Source organism: Ictidomys tridecemlineatus, chromosome 3 (genome assembly GCF_052094955.1).
Source record: "Ictidomys tridecemlineatus isolate mIctTri1 chromosome 3, mIctTri1.hap1, whole genome shotgun sequence".
NCBI lineage: Eukaryota > Metazoa > Chordata > Mammalia > Rodentia > Sciuridae > Ictidomys > Ictidomys tridecemlineatus.
Genome location: NC_135479.1, coordinates 55368515 through 55390305, shown reverse-complemented (window position 1 = coordinate 55390305; position 21791 = coordinate 55368515). Strand labels below are relative to the sequence as shown.

The 21791-nt window shown below is 42.7% G+C and overlaps 1 protein-coding gene and 1 long non-coding RNA gene across 3 annotated transcripts in view; one reads left to right on the top strand and one right to left on the bottom strand.

Annotated features, from left to right (window-relative positions):
* Positions 1-21791, bottom strand: part of Dnah9 (dynein axonemal heavy chain 9) — a 331866-nt gene that overhangs the window by 308577 nt on the left and 1498 nt on the right. For both annotated transcript variants that reach the window (XM_040269453.2, XM_005332884.4), the window contains exons 2-6: positions 13682-13878; positions 10943-11101; positions 9743-9873; positions 3939-4150; positions 1901-2134 (exon numbers count right to left, since the gene is read on the bottom strand). In XM_040269453.2, the coding sequence (XP_040125387.2) occupies positions 1901-2134; positions 3939-4150; positions 9743-9873; positions 10943-11101; positions 13682-13878 (933 nt within the window). The remainder of the gene's footprint in view (positions 1-1900; positions 2135-3938; positions 4151-9742; positions 9874-10942; positions 11102-13681; positions 13879-21791) is intronic.
* LOC144376173 (uncharacterized) lies at positions 1940-12284 on the top strand. The gene is made up of 3 exons (XR_013436336.1): positions 1940-2122; positions 11513-11647; positions 12009-12284. It is a non-coding gene; the product is annotated as an uncharacterized LOC144376173 (long non-coding RNA).

Below are 21791 nucleotides of genomic sequence, written 5' to 3'. Positions count from 1 at the left end.
GTGCACAGGGCCTGTGGACTCTGCCCAAGCAGTCATTCTGAACCTTGCTCTCCCACCATCCCAGGGCCATTCTCAGGGCTGGACAGAGGCGATTATTCCTCCTCCATGGTCAGTGGAAGCCAGGGGCAGGCTGGAGTCCAGTGTCCATCACCTTAGCTAAACAATAGCAAAGGAACTAATGCAAGAAGAGATGAAGGAACTAAAGCGTGGAGGGGAAGGAGAGGAGAGCACACCAAGACCTGTGCTAGAAACAGCTGTGAGAAAAGGAGGCATTTTAGGATGGAGCTGGATATCAGTTATTTATACTCTCCAGGATCCCGAGGGAGGATTCAAGGTGTGTCTTTCAAAAACCTAGCTTTGTCTCATACATTTTCTGTTTTAAGCCCTTCCCCACCTTCTTTTCCTGGTAATTTCTTTCTCTAGTCTCAAAATTGATTTCCTCTTCTGCACTTGCTTTTGTTTGTTTACACGTTTGTTTGTTTTCTTCAAATTGCCACAGGGTGGGGCCCCTTCTTTCTTGCTTCCCATAACTCATCAACTATTATTCCCATCATCCTCTGCCAAAGTCCAGTCGGCAGATCTATAGTTGTAAGATGTTTCTCACTTTCGTCGGGGATTCATTACTTTTGGAATTTTTAGACTCCACTGGGGGGTGTGAGGTTGGGGAAAGACTCAAAGCAGCTGATTTGTGGGCTTGGCCCATTAGACTCAACTTTTTTTTTTTTTTTATGGTACTCAATACACCTCACTGAAGTTTCCTGATTCTAGGTTTTTCTTCTCCATGAGTCTGTCTCCCTCCTCCCATTGATGGCTGTAGGTCCAGACAGTTCTTATAGGCAAAACCACCTTTCAGTCATCTTTGTATCCCAGTACCCAGCTCAGTGCCTGCAGCTTGGTTATGCTGGATCTATATTTTTAGAAATAAAATGATCAGACTCTGTAATATTCTCTTATCCTTATCATCCCACGGTCTTATTTTGCTCATCCACAACTCCTTCCCAACACATCTTCTTTACTCCAAACCTCTGCTAATCATAGTTGGGAACATGATTCTAATTCCTTCTCTTGGTTATTGTCCTTATCATGAATTTGGCCTTGAATGTATCAAACCAGGATAAAAGTATGTATTTCACTTTTTATTCCCATCATCCTCCCGCCAAAGTCCAATCAGCAGATCTATATTTGTAAGATGTTCACCATACTAAATTCTGAAGATTGAAACAATTAAAGAAAACCCTAGTATATGAATTAAAAGTCACATTTTTGGACAGGGAGGGTGGGTACCAGGGATTGAACCCAGGACAATTTAACCACTGAACTCCAGCCCTAGCCCTTTTTTGTATTTATCTAGAGACAGGACTTTGCTATGTTGCTGAGGCTGGCTTTGAACTCATGATCCTCCTGCCTCAGCCTCCATAATCAGGAGAAAGACAAATATGCATACAAGGTGTGTTTCTCACTTGCATAGGGATTCGCTACTTTGGGAATTTTTAGACCCCACTGGAGGGTGCAGGGTGGGGGGAAGAGCTCAAAGCAGCTAGTTTGTGGGCTTGGCCCTTTACACCCAGATCTGCTCACTTTCATTTCGCACACCTGATGTACCAGTTCAAGTTTATTTGAAGCAAAGTTTAAAGATGATGGACAATCTGAAAACCAACTGGATTAACTGACTGATTCCTTGGGTCTTCTTTCTAAGTGGGTCTGTGATCAGAATTTTGTAAACTTCTAATAGAATCACTACTACATAATGATCAATCCAAGTGACAGCTATTTCTCAAACCCTCATTATGGGTTCTTCCAACCAATGAAGGGCTGGCCATGTGTGTTCCCTTAGTATACATTGAGGTCCCTGGACTTACTTCTCCATGGGGCTAGGGGCTGAGGTGAATGATGTACTCACTGCCACCACGTACAGTCGGCCCAGGAAGCCATCCAAACGCACAAACACCAAAGAAGACTGAAAATCCCACTCCTTGACTTCCTCATTCTCTTTGAAGTAGGTATGGAGATTCTCCCTTCTGTCCTGGAATTCCTGCTTGAAGGAGCTCAAGGTGTCTGAGACCACTTGCAGTTTTCTCTGACTTTCTTCCACCTCGATTCTCAGGAGGTCTTCTGGACTGAGGTAATTAGAGGCCTAAAACGCAAGCAGATTAGTGTCACTGAGTCTGACTGCAGACACAGGACATCCCATAACCGAGCTGACACCAACTCAGAACTGCGTAATTGTCCAAGTAATGGATTTTACAAGTACAATATAGGAAACATCTGACTCTACCCTTAGTTCCACGAGTGGACTGGATCTGGTTTTAAGCCAAAGAGTCTTTGTGACCGTTCAGTCACAGTGATTCGACACAATCACTGTCATTGGTCAAGTGACCTGTCCAGCAAGGAGACACAGTGGAACTTTTGGGGACCAGCTGGGGCTAAGGCAGGTGTCTGCTGATAGGTATTCTTTAATGAATAGCAATGACACTCGAGTGCAAGAATTGTTCAGGCCATAACTACTTCTCTATCTCCAAGAGATTTGAACCTAGAAAGCTGAGAAGCTGGAGCTGTTGAACAGTCACGTTCATCACCTCAGGGAATGGCAGAGAAAGCTGGGCCTTGGTGACATCATCTAAGGCCACATTGCAAGTTGGGGCTGAAGCAAGCCTACCTCAGACTTTCAAGAACAGGAGTGAATCAGTTTTCTTCTGGTTGATGCATCTTTTAGTTGGGTTTATTAGACTTTCAACCAACAAAGTCTTGACTGATAAACATGGAGTGAGTGATGGCAAAGTGCAGATGTAAGAGTCAAACAACCTGGTTTGGGACCTTGTGTGGGTGTCCTTGGGTGGGGCAGTTAATCTCCTGAGCCTTAGCCCATGTCTTTAAATAAATAATAGTAGTAATAAATAATAGCACCCTTCCTGTCTCCCCCTCAAGGTTCAACTGATAATTGATCAAGATCAACAATGTGACAGCATTTTGTAGCCTTAGTGTGCTCCATGGGTTTTAGTTACTATGAGGTTCTCAGGGTTGCAGTTCCTTAGGGGCAAAAGAAGCCAATGTGGGGAGAAGGTTACCCGAACCTCCTTGAGGTATCTAGCTCTATTTACAGACACACTCTTCAACTCCCCAAGGTTTACACTGCCCTGATTGATTGATACTACAAGTGTCCATACAAAGAAGGAGAAAAAGCATATAAAGTAAGAGGCGGCTTCGTAACAGTTTACATACACCAAGTTCTTTCCATGTGTAGGGCATATGCATTATTGCATTAAAGCTTCACAATTAGCAAACACGCCTTTGAAAGGGGTCCTTGCCTTTGTAACATTGTGAAGAGAAGAATGAGGCAGGGAGCAAGGTGTTGCCCCAGCACATAGCTAACAAGTAGTGAGGCCAGGGTTTGGCAATATAACCTGATTACAGAGGTTATATTCTTGCATGGGTGTGTATGGAGGGGTGGTACTGGGGATTGAAACCAAAACCAGGGGCACTTTACCACTGAGCTACATCCCCTGCCCTTTTAATTTTTTATTTTGAGACAGGGTCTCACTAAGCTCCTAAGGCTGGTTTTGAACTTGTGCTCCTCCTGCTTTAACCTCCTGAGTCACTGGGATTATCAGTGTGTCCCACCATGCCTGGCTCGGAGGCTATATTCTTCATTGCTATACTTAGCTCCAAACTTTGCACAGGTCGTGAAAGAGGTTGAAATTCACCCAGCCTGCCCTTTTCTCCACCCTAGGGCTTAGGGAGAGGGTCCAGGAAGGCTGCCCCCACCCTCAAGTGTATAGGTATTACACTTTGTGAATGACTGACTTGTGAAAGTACAGTAATTAAAATGTGAGAACTCTTTGCACCATAAGTATTTCCCTGCCCCAAGAAAGCACCTTTTCCTCTTTTTAATGCCAATCAGCTCCCAAGGGAAATGTTGCTGGAATGCCCAGGTAGCCCACCTGCTGGATGAGGAGGTTGCAAATCTCTTGGAGCAGCACCGTGAGCCTCCCTGGGGAACGGTAGCACTTGCATGTGGCCCAAATCAGACAGACCACATGGAGCAGAGGCCGCAGCTTGGACTTCACCTGGGGAAACTCCACGCTCTCCAGGACTTCCAGGTGGTGGTGCAGGGGTAACAGGTGCACGTGAATGTCCCGCGCCTCTTTCAGAGCTGAAAGGAATGGGAGTTGGTCACTGATCTCTGCTTAGGGCACAAATTACCAGATGAAGCCCTGGTGCCTGGGAAATGAAGGATTTGCAAAGCCACAGATGTAATTTCTCCCTAAACAGAGAAGACAGAGAGAAAGGCTGGTTCCAGAAAACTCTCTAGCTCTTATGCAGAATATGGGAATCTTCGGAGCCTCAAACAGCTAGGGCAATTGTTGGACCAGTTCTCTTGGATACCATTCCTCTGTCTGGATTTCTCCCTGGCCTTCCCAACCACAGTCTGGTGCTGTGTTAGGGCAGACACTTCACTTAATGAATGTTGGTTGATTACTTCACAGCTGATATCTCTAAGATAATACAAAACAGATGACAGGGAACAAGTTTTAGAATGAAAAAGGTCTGCCTTCAAATGCTGGCAGAGACACTTAGCCATTGATGACCTTGAGCACATTTCACCTCTCTAAGCCTCAAAAATAGTCTGTCTGCATCTAATTTCAAGGATCCCTATAATGCAAAGGGAAGAACAAAAAGACTTTGTGAACGACTAGCACAGTGCCTGGACCCTACCAGGTGTCTGATAAATGGTAGTGTCTCTAATGAAGATTTCTCAATAAAAATTCTCACTGAGCTCTCATGAAGAAGTCACTGGTAATAGAGGACTAGTGCAGACCCATGATGGCAAGGTTGTAATGATTTTTCATGCCTGGAAATCTCCTATCATATCCTTTGAATACAGTCAAGGAAAGAGAAGGGATATATTCAGTCATCTTGGGGTAACATAGAAAGGAAGCAGGAAACCCAGCAGCACTGGGCACTAACACCTGCAGAGCAACTAAGAGGGAGTATGAAAGCCCACTGAGCAAACTGAACTGGAAACTAGCATCTGCAAAGTGGTTCTTTCCCAGGTGGGTAATCAGGCAGTATCACAGAACAGATGGTTTCAGGTTATATTCTGCGGAGGTGGTGTTTGCATTCATCCTAAAAGAAACAACTATTTAGCAAACAGACCACAATATTCCAGGAATTGTTCTATCTAGCAGACATACACATCTTTTTAATTTAATTTTATTTTTTGGTACTGGGGATTGAACTCAGGAGCACTCGACCGCTGAGCCACGTCCACAGCCCTATTTTGTATTTTATTTAGAGACAGGGTCTCACTGAGTTGCTTAGTGCCTCACTTTTTGCTGAGGCTGGCTTTGAACTTGTGATCCTCCTGTCTCAGCCTCCTGAGCCACTAGACATACACATCTTATAGAGAGCCCTGCTGGCTTTTAAAGCGAATATATTAAGACTTGCCTAGGCTCATTCTGTGGATTGAACAGTCCTGTCCAGCTGAGCAAAAAGATTACATCAAGTTAGTTACCTTGAACTCCTGGCTTGATGGTTGTGAGGCTCACTGGACATAGGAGTATGTTGACACGCATGTTTGTACCTTACATCCCATATGGGTTGATGGGATGCAGCATGCGGATGGAAGTCAAATATCATGCGAAATTGGTAAATTGGTTAGAGTTGGGGGCTGATGGTGAGCATTGGAACCACTGAGCTGGGCAGGAGATTTGAGAAGCCAACAGCCATTCCAATGAGCACCTATTCTATGTGATATGAGGAAGAAGAGGCTGGGACCATCGTACTACTGGCTCATTCTCTCTCTGATACTCTGTGTTTTAAGGCCTTTAAAGGAGCCAAAATCTCCATTGCTCACACAAATAGGCATTCCACTGAGAAGACACAAAGAGCACTCTAGTCCAAGCCAGGTGCAATCACCTTGTCTTCCAAAGACATAGCAACAGACAGAGCTAGGCTACACCTTTTAAAAATATATACAGTTGAGATTGGTACCAGGTCCCCCCATGAATACCAAAATCCAAGGATGCTCTCAAGTCCTTTGTGCAAGTCCCCTATATAAAAATGGCATGGTATTTGCATATTACTTACACACATCCTACAGTATACTTTAAGTCATCTCCGGATGGCTGATGATGCCTAATACAATGTAAATGCTATTGGAAATAGTTGTTCTACTGCATTGTGTGTGTGTGTGTGTGTGTGTGTGTGTGTGTGCGTGTGAGAGAGAGAGAGAGAGAGAGAGAGAGAGAGAGAGAGAGAGAGAGAGAGAGAGAGAGAGAGATGTTTGTGTGTGGGATTGGGGATGAAATCCATGACCTTCTTGAATGTGGAAAGCATGTACTCTTACCACTGAGCGATACTCCCAGCCCCACTGTTATAAAATTTGTATTGTTTTTATGGTTATATTGTTATGTTTTGATTTTTTAAAATATTTTCAATCCTCAAGTAGTTGAATCCACAGGAGTGGAACCCTTGAATATTGAGGGATGACTGCAAATACAAATAGCCAATTGTACAGTGATGTCCAGTGGTTTGCTGGTAAATCTTTAACAATGGTCTCTTCAGTTTCAAATGTCTTTATGTGTAACATTTGCTAGTTCCTGTGGTGCAGATATTCCCCATATTATCATTATGTCTGATTTCAAGTCACCAATTTGAATTCACTGAGTGCTGCTTGGTGGGTGGGAAAGTTAAAAACAGATGCAATGGAGCCACTGTGGGCCAGCCCAAGCTGCCTCCAGAGCAGCACTGGACTTGAACTTCTTCCCCACGTACACACACCTTCTATCATTCATGACTGAGGCTAGTGTCCCCTCCCAAACTCAGGTGTTGAAACTTAATGTTTAATATGATGGTACTAAGTTGATGAGGCTCTGAGAAGTGCTTAGGCCACCAGGGCACCCCCCTTGGGAATGGGATGCAGGTTCTTCTCAAAGAAGCTTCAGAGAGTGTTCTACCAGTTTGCCTTTCTACCTTCCACCATGTGATGACACAGCGCTTTTCTTCCCTATCCCCAGAGGATGCACCAAGAAGATGCCATCTTGGAAGCAGAGGGTAGCCCTTACCAGAAAACTGAACCTTCCGGTTCCTTGATTCTGGTCTTCCCAGCCTCCAAAATAGTGAGAAATAAATGTCTGTTCTTTATAAACTATCTGGTCTTTGGTCGCCTGTTGCAGAAGCACAACTGTTAAGACAACTGGCCAAGACAACTGGGCCAAACGTGCTCTCCTAGGAACCAGGGAGACAACTCCCTAATCAATCTTTATTGCCCTGTTTTTCCTCCCCAAGGAAACGTTACTTTTTTCATCATTCAATCAATTCCACTTCCACAATCCTATTTCCACCCATTTCTTCCACCCATTCAGCCCCCTTCTTTATTTCTCACTGCTCTCCAATACATGCTTATAATTCAGAAATACTTCTTTCCCTCTTCCTCTAGTCCATGCCTGAACCAATGAACTATCCTGATCGTGACTAGTAAGAATAATGCACATAGTATATCTGTTCAGCATAAAGGAAGCCAGATGCTCGGAAATTAAATTGGAAATGATAAAATCAATCAACAGCCTTTAAAATCTTTTTATTCTTGTAGACCCTGCCAAAATTTCTGACCGAGTCTCTGCCTAACACCTCTAATCAAATTTTCTCTTCTTCCCTCATTGGAATTGAATTACACTTCTAAAAGATTCCTAGCGTTATAGTAGTGTTTATTTTGTACTATTATAATGGCATTTTTTTTCCTAATTACATTGTCAGTATATATTCTTCTGAAAAGAAATTTCTAAAGTTGGCCTTGGGAAATGAGTATTTTGCACCTATTAATCTATGTGAGTAAATAGTTTATTAAATCCACACAGGTATATTTGGGGTACTAAAGAACCAATTTATAACATACTTTTATTACATGTTATTTCATTTCAGAGTCCCAAATCTTAGGCTTTTGCCCATTTATTTGTGTTGTAGCTGTGTCAACCTGTTAATATAGCTCCCTTCATATTTTTCCACTAAATTTGCTTCCATTTTAGCCTAAATAAAATCATAGTTATATCCTCCATATCCATGGGGGATTGGGTTCAGGGACCCCTGTAGATACCAAAATCTTAGGATCCTCAAATTCTTTATATTAAACATCATAATGTTTGCATATAACCTCCATCCGTCATTTTATTAACTATGTCAATGTAAATTCTATGAAAATAGTTGTTACACTGTGTTATTTGGAGAATAATGACAAGATAAAAGACCTGCATGTATCCTGTGCAGACATAAATTTAAAAATTATTTTTAATCCCTGGTTGGTTGAATTCATGGGTGCAGAACCCACACATATGGAGGGCTGACTGTAAATAAAATGGAAACTTTAAATCACCACCCAAAATGGAAAATCAGCATACTTTTCCAAAAACAGAGTGACCATTTGAGACATTTTACCAACTACCTGTCCACACACCTCTCACCATCTCTCATATCAACAGTGGTAGGCATTATGCTTTGAGGCATGCATGCCTGAATATTTGAAATGAAACATAGCCTGGGAACAAGAATGGATTCCTCTGAGACACAGCAAGTCTCAGTGAAGTAGTAAACTGAGACCTCAAGAGACATCTTGTTCCAAACTACCTTTACATATTAGCAGAGCACATAAAGGGCCCAGGATGACCTCAAAAACCAACTTCTTATTTCAGGTCTTCTTTGTCATATAGCTCATGTCAGAAACACCCTAACTTTTAGTCCTTTTAGCTAAGTGGTTTCCATACCCCATGCCACTAGGAGAAGATGGATTGAGAGATTAGATAATGGGCTCTGGACACAGGACACTGCCCTCTTTAGCAAAGCAAAAAGACCTTGCTAGTGTTCTATTTTGGACTTACATGGGAGAGATAATTAATTTTATTATTATTATTATTATTATTTATTTTTTTCAATGGAGAACAAACCCAAGGCCTTGTGTGTGATAGGAAAGCACTCTATCACTATATCCCATAACCTTGGAGATTGTATTTAAAGAAAGTTCTGAGAGAGAAAAAATATTTGAAAAAAATCACTGCTTAGATTAAGCTGAAATTTTGTATGAAACTGCAAAAAACTTTAAATGTAGATTTTGACCTATAGTACTGTAGAGCAAGGAGGAGGTTTGATAGAAAAAGAGTGAGGGGGATCAAAGTACGCCAATGAAAAAAAAATTACCTGCCTCTAATCGTAGACTTTACCAGCTTTGCCATACTGACAAGGGCCGATCTTGTCTGGTTTTCAAAGGGACAGGAAATTGCTGTCCCATATGACCATAGGAACAGAAAATGCAGAACAGAGCTAGAAACACAACAGAGATTTCTCAAGGAGTCAAGGGTGGAGGAGCCTGACTTCCAGAGATGAGAGATAACAACACAAAATGTATCTGTGTAATGTGGTGGGTTCGACAAAGCCCTTCCACCTCGATTATCTCACAAGGGCTCAGAGAGGTACAATAGGTAGGAAGAGTGTGTCCTATAACCATGCTACATACTGAAGCTCAGAGATGTTGGCTGATTGTTCCCAGGGTCACAAAGTTATTGAACTGCAAAAAGAGTACAATTCTGTATGGCTGCTCCTCTGTTTCCAGATTTGGTATCCTTGCTACCATGTTATATGTGCCAAGTTGGAATCCTATAAGGGCTTGAAGATGCCGACGTTAGAGAGCAGTGCATGCATTGCTAAATAGGAAATTTGAGTCAGTATATTTGTGAGAGCATTTGCTAGTCCTCACCTGCGACGACGTCTCTGAACATGGCTTTGAAAGCTGGTAAATAGCTGCTATGAAGCTTATCCAGGAGCCCAGCCATGCCCCTCACCTGAATCGTTCGCAGCTGATTATGAATGTATTCCAGATCCTCATACCTGCAATACCACAGAGAAGGGTGAATCCTGGTGAGCATCATGGAATGCAAGTCACACTGTGGTGACCCATCTGCACATGGGCAGAGAGGACCCCAGCCTCAGGGTGCTCCAGCCCACGGAGCTTGGACATCTGTTCCAGAACAATGAGGGCAAAAGCCTGATTTGGGAACACAGGTTCAAAGTGGGGGCAGCTCCGGGAAACACTGCTGTGACCATCTGGTGGTTCAAAGCCCCGCAGCTGGAGGTCATTAGCTCTAGCAGTAAGACTGGGGCAGGGTGAGAGAAGTGTTGCCGGAGCAAGGCTGCTAGAGAAGGGCCTTGCTGGGGGTCAGTAAATGGCCGGAAACTGGGCAAGAAGATGGACCATCTCAGCATGGTGGTTCAAACAGGGCTGGAGCCCTACAGGCAAGCCTGGTCATGGGATATGGACACTCTCCAATGTGAGGGCAGCAACATCTGCCTCCAACATCTGTCTGTCTCCTTTTGAGTAAAGGATTTATCAGCACAATGATAAAAGAGGAGCAAGAAAATGAGGAGCAAGAGAGAAAATAAGCAGGAGTGGGAGCCATAATGAGGTATTTCTGTTCACCAGGGCAGGTGACACATAATGGATGATGGACTTTCTAGCCCTACTATTAATGAGCGGAGACTTAGGGCAGGCTATTTTGCAACCACCTTTCAAAACCCTTTCCCTCTTTCATATCTTTACAAAAGGTAAGTGCACCCAGCCTGAACTGCCCAAGGAGAAGAGAGTAGAAATGAACAAGATAATAATACAAAAGCTGATTAATTTTACATGTAGTAGAAAGAGTTTTTGATGGCATGCCAGAAGTTGGACTCAAGATAGGAAGGATGACTATGGAATCTCGTGGAAAGAGTCCCTCTTCCAATACACAGAAAAACTACTTGACCTATGAGGTTGAGCTGTCTGCCCCAGCAAGGAGGAGAAGCATTTGGAGGAAAGGACCAGACTCAGTGGTGACCGCCCCCCACCAGGCCACCTTTCACTTTGTCTTCTTTAAAATATCTTCCCTGCTCCCAAAATTCAGGCCTGTGCTTCACTGTTTACCTTCTCTTCCAGAATTCCAACTCCACCTTTGGGGTGGGATTCTCCCCTTGGAAGAGTGGTTGAGAAGACTCTCTCTTGAGTACCACCTGGACTTGGTGGCTCCACTTGATCACTGCAGACTCAATGGCATAGATGACTGACTTATCGATGGCGTCCAAGCTGTGAGAGACAAGAGAAGTTTTCCTGGAATGTGGGGAAATAACTTAAGCCTGGGTGTATTAGTCTGTTTTTCATAGTTATATCGAAATTCTTGAGACTGGATAACTTACAGAGAAAAGAGGTTGAGTTAGCTCATGATTTCAGAGGCTGAAAGTATAAGCATCCAAAATTTGGCATCTGGTGAGGGCCTCTTGCCTGATGGTATTAGGGTAGGGGTGTGTGTGTGAAGAGGGATCACAAAGCAAGACAGGAAGCCCAAAGCCTGACAGCAAGGGCCAGTCTTGCTTTTTGATCACAATCCATCTGGAAGGAACTAACTGGGCTTCCACAGGATCTAGGTTAGTCCACTCTGAGGGCAATGCGATGACCCTGATGACCTAACTATCTTGCATGAAACTCTGTCCCTTAAAGGTACCAACAACTCCAAAAGCACCATGCTGAGGACCAAGCTTCTAACACATGAGCCTATGGGAGAAAAACTCATACCATATTCAAATCATTATACTGGTGTCCTCCAGAAGAGAACCCCAAATCTTTTAAAAACAGGTGAGAAACTCCCCCTAACCTGCGAAACTCCACCTAACCTGCACATTGTTAAATCTTTTCTTTTCTTTTCTTTTTTTTTTTTTTGTAACAGATCCTCTTGAGTAGTCAGTGAAATGTACAGATTCTTTCTCAAGAAATCATGCTTATTTGCATATATATCCAACATTATTTATACAGATTCAGGGGCTCATTAACTATTCTGAAGATTAGCTTAAGAATTCTGAATGCCATTGAGACTACCTGTCAGTGGAGGAATACTCTGGACAGGAAACATTTAGATGACCACCCAGCTCTTGTTTGAATCTCATTAGTAATAGCAAGCTCCCAACTTAACTAAGCATCCCATTTTTTTTTTCCCCAGGGAGAAACGTTGTCTCCACACTGCACAAAATGTACCTCCCTCCTACTTCCTCAGTCTGCTCTGAATTCTAATGTTTGCAGCAAGAGAAAACAGGTGACCCCTCCTTTGCCAGGCAAACCATCAACGCTGTGAATACCACCATCATGACCTGACTTTATCTCCATTTCCCCCAAAGAATGGGATTTCCAACTTTCCCACCCATACATCTTTTTTTGTTTAATTTGTTTTAAATAACTTCATTGTGTCTGGAAGGAAGTAAAATATTTTTTTAATTTATCTATTTGCTCTAACTTGTTATATATGACAGCAAAATGCATTTCAATTCATAGTACAATTGTTTTAAAAATTACATTCTGGCTATCTTTTTGTAAAGTCCTAATTGAAAATTGTACATATCAAACACCAAGGACACTATAACAAAAGGGAGTATATTTTGTTCATATTTTCAGGTAAAAAAATACCCACCTTAACTTAATTTAATTAAATTCATATTTGTTGAGAAATGATACGGCCCAGTGGTTATGAAAGCCATTAAAGGGAAAAGTTACTCACTTCCCCCAAAATGATCTGGCCTTTTGGGAAATTATCCAATTTGAACAAAGGAGTCAAACTCAGCAAGAATTACATACATATATGCTGAATGTTATTAAGTTAGAGTATAAAGGGACCAGAAAAAGGTAGTTTAAATTTTACTTATTTTCAAAATTGGATATTTTTATTAAGCCACAATAAGTTTTCTAGTTAATGGGGAAATTACTTCAAATTATATATGTAGCAAATTACTTCCAATAGAAAAAGGGGAAAAAAAAAAAGAAAACCCTTGTGAGGAAGTGTATTGCTGTTACACTTGTTACTTATCCCTCAGATGTCTCCTGGCTCCTGAATACACAATGTATATAGTAAGGTATCCAGAAACTCCTGGCAATATGGCAGACCAGGTACCAGCAGAAAGGCCACCTGTTGTCACAAACACATAGAAATGATGGATAAAATATAACATAATATATTATTTATATACAGAGCCTGTCTGGAAAGAAAAAAATAATAACCAGGGGACAGAAATGAAGACAAGTCTAAGCTGGAATGATAGATAGAAGCTGATGGTGGACATGACTTATCAAAGGAGAGGAGGCTAGGGTTTGAATGCCCCCTTAGAGACAGGAGGCATGGACTCCCCAGCTTAGCCAGATTTGCTCCTATTTGAAAGAGAAAAATAAAATAAACATAAAATGAATCCCCAGAACCTGCTGTGGGAATGAGAGGCTGGGACTATAACAAGAGCTGCCACCGTTGGTTCTGTGATATCAGGGGCTGAGCAAACAGGGAGCAGGGGACGGCCTCCCAGACTGGACCTGGGTCTGCAGCCACGAGAAGCTGCTTTCTTGATAAGGGCAGTACTGAAATCAGTGTACTCTGAACCCCCAAATGATTCTAAATGGAAAGAAGGCAACGTTGCCGTAGCTTTAAAAGATCTCAGGCTGAGGGATGGAGGCAAAGGAAGTAATCAGCACAAACAGGGAATCTGAGGATGTTGCCAAAGGGAGCAGGGTACACTTAAGTGCAGAAGGAGTTGTGCAGAGTTAGGAACCAAAAAGTCATTCAAAGAAAACCTTCAGAGAAACCAGCTTCCCTCAAGTCTCAGAGGCCCATGTGGCCTGGCTGGAGGGACTTACTTGGTCTCACTTCCTGAATCCACAAACTTCAGTTTTTCGGAGCCCACCGGAAGAGGCAGCAAAGTTTTCCCCTTGACTTGCTCAAGGATGACCAGGAGGTCCCACTGGAGGATGTGGGCGTGCTGCCGGACATCTTGACATACCATGTGGGGCCAGTCCAGGTGGTTCTTCTCATTGGCCAGGACAGGAATGACAACCTGTAACAGAGGGACGCAGGGAAGAAAGGCAGGCCTTCCATTTCTGAGACTTTAAAAGACTATTCTGAACAAGGTCCACAAAGCTCTATTCAACCTTTGGCAGGTCACTGTGCCAAAAGGCCTAATTCTAAAGTCCAGAATTTTGTGGGGCTTTGACATCTGGTAAAATCAGGAGGACCTCAAATTTGCTTACCCACAAGTTTTCTTCCCCATGCTGCTCCCGTAGGTAAGACCCTGGAGCTAAACAACCTGGATGAGGACCAGGCACAGTGCCTATCCATTCCTGAGTTGCAGGCTTCAGGTCCCTGCGAGCGGGGGGAACTATTCAAAGCAGCCCATCACATCCTCCCACGGGAACCAGGGGACACCACTCCTCCTGGATACTACTAAGTGTTCCTCCCACAACCCCTGGTTGTTCACTCGGTTTCCAAGTGAACCTCCATGCAGCTCTGCAGCAGCTCTGCCTGGTACAGTGTTCTCCCCCTCCTTTAGACTGTGAGTATTGTGACTAATAAACTGCTGCCCGTGTCATTATGCTATCGTGGGTGTATTTTTTTTTTTTTTGTACTGGGAATTAGACCAGGGATGCTCTACCACTGAGCTACAATCCAACCATTAAAGAAAAAAAAAATTTTTTTTTTTTGATGCCGGGTCTTGCTAAGTTGCCCAGGCTAGCCTGGAAATTGTGATCCTCCTGCCTCTGCATCCTGAGTAGCTGGGATTATAGGTGTGTACCACTGCACCAAGCTGGGGTGTTTTGGGTTTGGCCATCACTATTATCCTGAGGCAGGAATCCCTTCCTTGTCAACATGGTGAATAGAAGCTGAATGTAATAATTCCAAAGGTCAGAAGCTAAATAAATAAATAAATAGATAGATAAATAAATAAATAAAATTGATTAAATTAAAGGACTAATGTAGGTAAAAACGGCCATCTATTTACAGTGGGGTACCAGGGGGACTTTTAAAAAGTAAGCAAAGTTGAGGATCTTGAATCTATCTTAGGGTGAACATTAGCTGATTTTGGCCACCCAACAGAGTTCCTCTTTTTTAAATACCAGTCCCTAAATCTACAGGTGGATATGGAACCCACTCTGAGGCAGGGAGAGTAGGTCAAAGTCTTATTTCAACTTTTCAAGGAAGAGACACCTTCTCTTTTCTCCTAGTCTAGAGCTTTGGGTGGTCATCTTGTTACCCATGCGGAGACTTAGGATAAAGCCAATAAAAAGCAGAGGGAATTTATAGATGGAGAGAAAACCACATCCTGAGGATGGTTTCAAATTCCAGAATCAAGCTGCTTCTGAAGTTTCTGAACTTAAATTGAGTTTCTATCTCTAGCAACTTAGAGAGTTGTCCATTAAATGCATGAGGAAGCTCTAGCCTGTAAAAATCTCCCAGGGAGTAGAAAGGAAAGGCTAGAAAGACAAGCATCATGATGGGCAGGAGTAAAGGATGAAAAGGAAGTAGGATGCAGGTGCATGGTTTGGTTCTGCATGCAACCAGTAAGTCCTGGGAGCTGCCAAACAGAACAGATAGAGCCAGCATGTTACATTCCAGATGATGGTGGTTCCTGCCTGGTCTTTCTAGAAACATTCATTGAGATGAGGACGCATGACAGGTGCACTGAGACATCAGAAAGCAAAAATATAAAGTTGTACACTAAGATCTATGACACTGATGCTGAGAAAAACCATTTGGGCCCAGGACAGACAGCCTAAGAAGGAAAGAAGATGAACTGAATTTTTTTCTAGGATCTCAAAGGCAGGGACTCTATCTCATATGAATCTTATATATCCACAGTTCTTCCTAGGGTCTGGCATTTAGGGAGCATCACATACAGCTTTATGAATTCAGACTTGGGTTGGAGTTTTGGTGGGGAGGGGTTACTAGGGATTGAACTCAGGGGCATTCGACCACTGAGCCACATCCCCAGCCCTATTTTGGGCTTTTTATTTAGAGATGGGGTCTCACTGAGTTGTTTAGCACCTTGCTTTTACTGACTCTGAACTTGAGATCTTCCTGCCTCAGCCTCCCTAGCCACAGGGATTATAGGTGGGCGTCACCACGCCTATCTTGGGTTGGATTTTGGAGAGCTCAGAGTGATGGGAAAATGATAAATGTGAACTGTCTATGAAATGGAAATCTACTCATTCATTCATTTATCATGTGCTAGTTCTGTTCTAGGTGCTAGGAGGATGCATCTATGTGCTAGTGCATTTACTATGTGCTAGAAGGATGCATCACTGAACAAAATAGATGAATGTTCCTGACCTCATGAAGTTTATGTTCCAGGGAAGAGAAAGTCCATAAGCAATGTGCTCTACGACTAAAAATAAAACCTGGGAGGTAGATGAAAAGTCTGAAGTGGAGGAGATGTCAGTGTAGGCCTCAGTGAGAAGATAACATTCAATAAAGGTAGGGCTAAGGGAGAGTGCTCTGCAGATCCTTGGGGGAAGTACATGGCAGGTAGAAGGTACAGGCAGTGCAGAGGCCCTGAGGTGGGAATATTCCTGATAGAATCAAGGAAAAGTGTGGAAACCAGAGAAACTGGGACAGGTAAGCAAGAATAGGAGTGATAAAGGGGAACAAACCACATACAGCCTTGCCTGTAGAATTTTTATTTAATTTTTCTTTAACTCTCAGAGAAATGAACATCACTGACAGGCTTTGAACAAAGGAGTGACATGATCTGACACTTTTTAGTAGTGTCACTCTACTACTGTGACAAGATTGGACCCTAGGAAGCAAAAGTGACAAAGGAGGTCAGTGAAGAAGATAGGACTATAATACAGAAGATGGTGGCTTGGCGCGGGGTGATAGCCAAGGTGGTCAGAAATGATCTGATTCTGTGCCCTTGTTGAAGGTAGAGCCAATGTGAAGTCTTATGAACTGGTTTGGGGAATGTGAGGGACAAAGAGCAGCCAGCATGGCTCCAAGACTTGGGGCTTGAGCAAAGGGCAGAATGGGGTTGCCAAGAACGAATGGGAGGAAGCGTCAGGGTCAAGTGTCAGGGTCAAGAGAGGACCAGGAGGGTGCACTGGAACATGATGAAACTTTAAGTTATTCACCAGACTTCAAGGAGATGATGTTTAATAGGCAATAGGAAATGCTGGTGGGGGCTCAGAGGGGAAGAAAAGGCTGGTGATAACAAACCCGGGTGCTGTCACAAACAGATGGCTTACAAAAATTTGAAATCAAGACTCCTTAGGGAAAAGAAGACACACACATATGTTTATGTGTGTACACATGTGTGCATAGCAACTAAAGAGGTGTATATGCACCCATATATACATATATAATATATATACTTATATTTATATATATACATATATATAATATATATAAATACATATATAAATAAAGACTATCAAGAGAGACAGAGACAGAGAGACAGAGAATGTATAAGGAATGAGCCCCAAAGTCCTAAATGTTAAGAAGTTGGGAAGAATGTAAATGGTAGTACAACCACTATGGAAATCAGTATAGAGGTCCCTCTAAAGACTAGGATGGGGTCCACCATTTGACTCACTATACACTCCTTGGTACTTATTCTAAAGAATTAAAGTCATCCTACTATAGTGATACAAGCATATCCATTTTTTATAGCAGCACAACTCACATTAGCCAAATTATTATGGAAACCAGACTGGGCATCGGTCAACATCTATATAACATGTTATATATATATCTATAGAATGATATATTCATTATTACATATATTTAATGATCTATCTAAAGAATGATATATTATGTCATTTGCAGGAAAATGGATGGAACTTGAGAACATTTTGTTAGGTATGTCAAACTAAAAAAGTTAAGTGTCATATGTTTTATCTCATTTGTGGAAGCTAGAGGAAAAATGGGGCTAGTTGGTAAGACATCTTGAAAATGGAAAGGAGACCAGTAGAAAGAGGGGAGCTGTGGGAGGGAAGAGGAGAGGGAAAGGGGATATACTGGGGAATGAAACAGAGCAAATTATATTGTTGTGTTGTGTGCATGTACAAATATATAACAACTAATTCCACCACTGTATATATTTATAATGTACCAATAAAAATGAAAAAAAATTTAAAAATAGCTCTTGCAAATAAGAAGAGGGAGGAGGAGGAGGAAGAGAAGAAGAAGAGGAGGAGGAGGAAACAAAGAGGGGCCACCATCAGAGGAAACTGAGAAGGCATAGTCATGGTGATAGCCACAAATCTGAAGACTGGTGTCCTGGAAGGCAAATGAAGAAAGTGCTTTTGGGAGAAGAGATCAATCATGAGCAGTGATAAATGCTGCTCACCAGTCAAACAGAGTGAAGACTGATGAATGGCCATGTGATTTGGCCAAGAGGAGATGACTGGAATCATTGTCAAGGTCTTTTATTCCTCCTCTGGGAAGCACGGGAGTAAAAGTCTGATGGGTATGTGACAAAACAGGAAAAGATAGGGACACAGCAAGAAGAGACACATATTCCAGAAGTCTGGCTGTAAATGGAATGATAGAAATAGGGTGGCAGATGACGAGGGAAATAGGATCTTTGTTTGATGAAGAGTAACTCGTAGAAAGGGGAAAAATAAGAATGGAAGGGTGGGAGGGAATTATGAGAGTAGGATTCAGGGCAAAAAATGACTGTTTTAATCTTAGGGTTGGCATCAAAGTCTGCTTGTAGCAACGAAAAGGGAAGCAGAAGGTACTAGCATGGGCATTTTCCTTGTCTGTTAAAGAAAGAGTCAAGAGCATCATTAGAGGGAGGTTAAAAGAGGAGCTTCAGGCTGTTGGAAGGTAGATAAAAGAAAGCTATGAAATAGTGATTCATAAGAGTAGGGAAATAGCTGGAATAGAAAAACAAATAGGATGTCTTCCTCTGGGAAGCAGAAAGGCCTACGAGGGGTTCAAGGTCAAGAATGTCAAGTGGAGCCACTTGGTTTTCCCTAGCCCCACACAGCTTTCATGGTGCAGGTGTGGAGTGTGCAGAGGGCTGGATTTCACAGTGAGGAAGAAGTCAGGAAGCAATGCAGGGGAATAGTGGAAAGGATGGAGTATGACTCTCAAGCTAGCCAGGGAAAAGGACACAATGTGGGATAGTGGAATAGGAGACCTGACCCAAGCTTGGACTTATGTGGAGATAGTGTTTGGAAAATGTACAAGCCCATGCCCTGGAAGTCCTGGCAAGGTCAGGGGTTGTTTGTAGCCAGAGCATGAAAAGGGGAAAGGCAGGGATAGTGACCAGAGAAGGAGGCCCATGGAATTGGATCCTGACAGTGGCGATTAAATGGTAATACAGGGCCTGGGAATGGCCAGGGGAGGGGCACTGAAGCTAGAAAGGGCAGGATCACAGGAGGAGAAAGGAACTAGGAAGCCACAGAGGCCAAGTTATTGGAAGGATCCTTTATATGTCTATGGAAATAATCACATGTTTGGAACAGCAGTGTTGGGGAGAGTCACATGATCCAGGAGTCAAAGTCATGGAGAAATGAGGACAGTGTCATTAACCCAGGATATGAGGTCAAAATGGGTGACCCTGATGTTAAGAAATCCAAACTGGAGGTTTATCAACCTGAATGGAGAAGCCATTCTACCTCCAGGCTCACAGGAAGAAGAGCCCTGGGGGGAAATTCAGCTGAATGCCCTGGGGAGAGCCTATCTGGGCCACAGCAAGGTAATAAGGATCTGAGGATTGTGAATGGGACACAGAGGGACAGTGATTCTCGTCCTTTACAGAACACCTACGTGTGATGCACTCTGTTTCAGGTGTCCTAGGATATTAAGACCAAGACAACACTATGAGACAGTGTAGGTCTGATGGCTGGGTTAATCCACTCACATCCTAGAGCTGACTGGGACAGAACTGGGGTTTGAACACCGGCCCTTCAGACTTCAAATTCCTCACTCACTCTCCAAAACACAGAAATTCAAAGAGGCAGCCATGTCTCAGAAAAATAGAAAAAAAAAAACCTGGCAGCCGGGCATCAAGTGGTTGGCAGGAGGGAGAAAGAATTAGGGAAACTAGTTACTAAATTCTGTTAATTGCTCCTTCAAATGGTTCTGAGATGAGTTTTCCTTTTTATTTCATACCTGTGTAATGGGATGAAAATAATGCTGAAATTATAGCTTGTTGTTCTTGTCAACGCCTCCCTAAAACACCAACACACACACACACACACACACACACACACACACACACACACGCACGCACACGGCAGGGAGACTTCTCTCAGACAGGTGGGTTCTTTGGCTTTAGTGGTTGAGACAGAGGAGAGCAAGTGGACTGGAGGGCCACCAGGCAGGGAGAAGGGAAGGGGACTCAGCGGATGGGAGGGGTGAGCATCACTTTCCAATGACACTGGATCAGCTACAGGTTATATAACAGAGGTGGAAGGGAGGACAGAGGGTTGAATGAACTGAGGATGCCTATCTTAGCTTTTGAAAAATGCAAGTAAAGGACTGAGTGATTTTAAAAATAAATTACTTTATTTTAAATTTTAAATAGATAATACATTCACATCGTGCAAATTTTAAAAGATACAAAAGCTTTTAAAGTGAAAAATATAGCTTCTACCTACTCCTGTACTTCAACCACTCAGATCCCCTAGACTATGGATCACTTTATTAAAGAGGGTCCTCCCTCCTTCCCTCCCCCTTTCTTCCCTTCCTTTCCCCCTCCCCCCCTCCCTTCTACCCTTTCTAGAATCTTCACTCCTCTTTTTAACATAAATGGTGGCATATATATATGTAATTCCGGACCTGTTTAAACAGTTATCTTATATTGCAGCATTACTCAGAATAGTCGAGATGAAAGTGAACTAGGTATCCCAGAGGAATGAATAAATGAATAAAATGTGGTATATACATACAACCGAATATTATTCAGCTTAAAAAAAAAGAAATTCCTGCCATATGTGATAATAGAGATGAACCTTGAAGGCATTAGCCTGAGTGAAAGAAACCAGTTACAAAAGGACAAATACTGCACAATTCCACTTAGATGCCTAGAGTAGCCAAATTCAGAGACAGGCAGTACAATGGTGTTTGCCAAGAGCAGGAGAAAGGGGATGCTGGAATTGTTTGGTACATGAAGGGTTTCAGTCATGCTACATGGGAGAATCTGGGGATCTGCTCTATAAGCTTGACCATATTGTACTGTATACTTGGAAATTGTTAGGAGAAAGAATTCTGTTATGTGGGTTTTACACCAAAATTAAAAGCATTACCTTAAGGGGGTGTTCTATATCAAATCATTCTTTTTAACAGCTCCAACATATTTCACTGTATAAATGGACTATAATTCATTCACCCAGCTTCCAAATGAAGAATATTCAATTTGTCTCCAATCCTTTTCAATGCACCAAGAAAAAATCTTGAATATGTGAGGATTTGAATTATTTTAAAATTACTTTTGCTTACTGGACTGTATTTCCTTAGCCACAACACAGCTCTGAGATGGGCACACTGTCCCCCAAATGCACTAGTTTGTCCTGTCTCTGAATCTTTGTTCAACTGTCCTCATACCTTGAAAGTTACCTTGATCCTTACTTACCCTGATCCTTCTCCTTGTTCAGGAGCCAGTTCAACACTTAAGGCCAAGAGTGCTTCTCAGACTATGCATACCTCTCTTTTCTGAACCCGAGGACACTTTCTAACATCATTCATTAGGGGACTTGACCCAAGCTTGGACTTATGTGGAGATAGTGTTTGGAAAATGTACAGTGATAAGACCATTGTGATGAAAAAATGCTTTCACACTACTGATAAGACTAGCTTCCTTGAATCCTCTGAGAGCTCTTCTACCCATCCTGCCCATTTCCTGGAATTCTCTTTCCTCACAGCCTCATGATAAGCCAACTAAGGAGCTAACTAACACCTGATGTCACATCCAGGGCTTGGCTCCAGCCCTGGGACAACTTTTAGGGGAGCTCTACCCTCACCCCA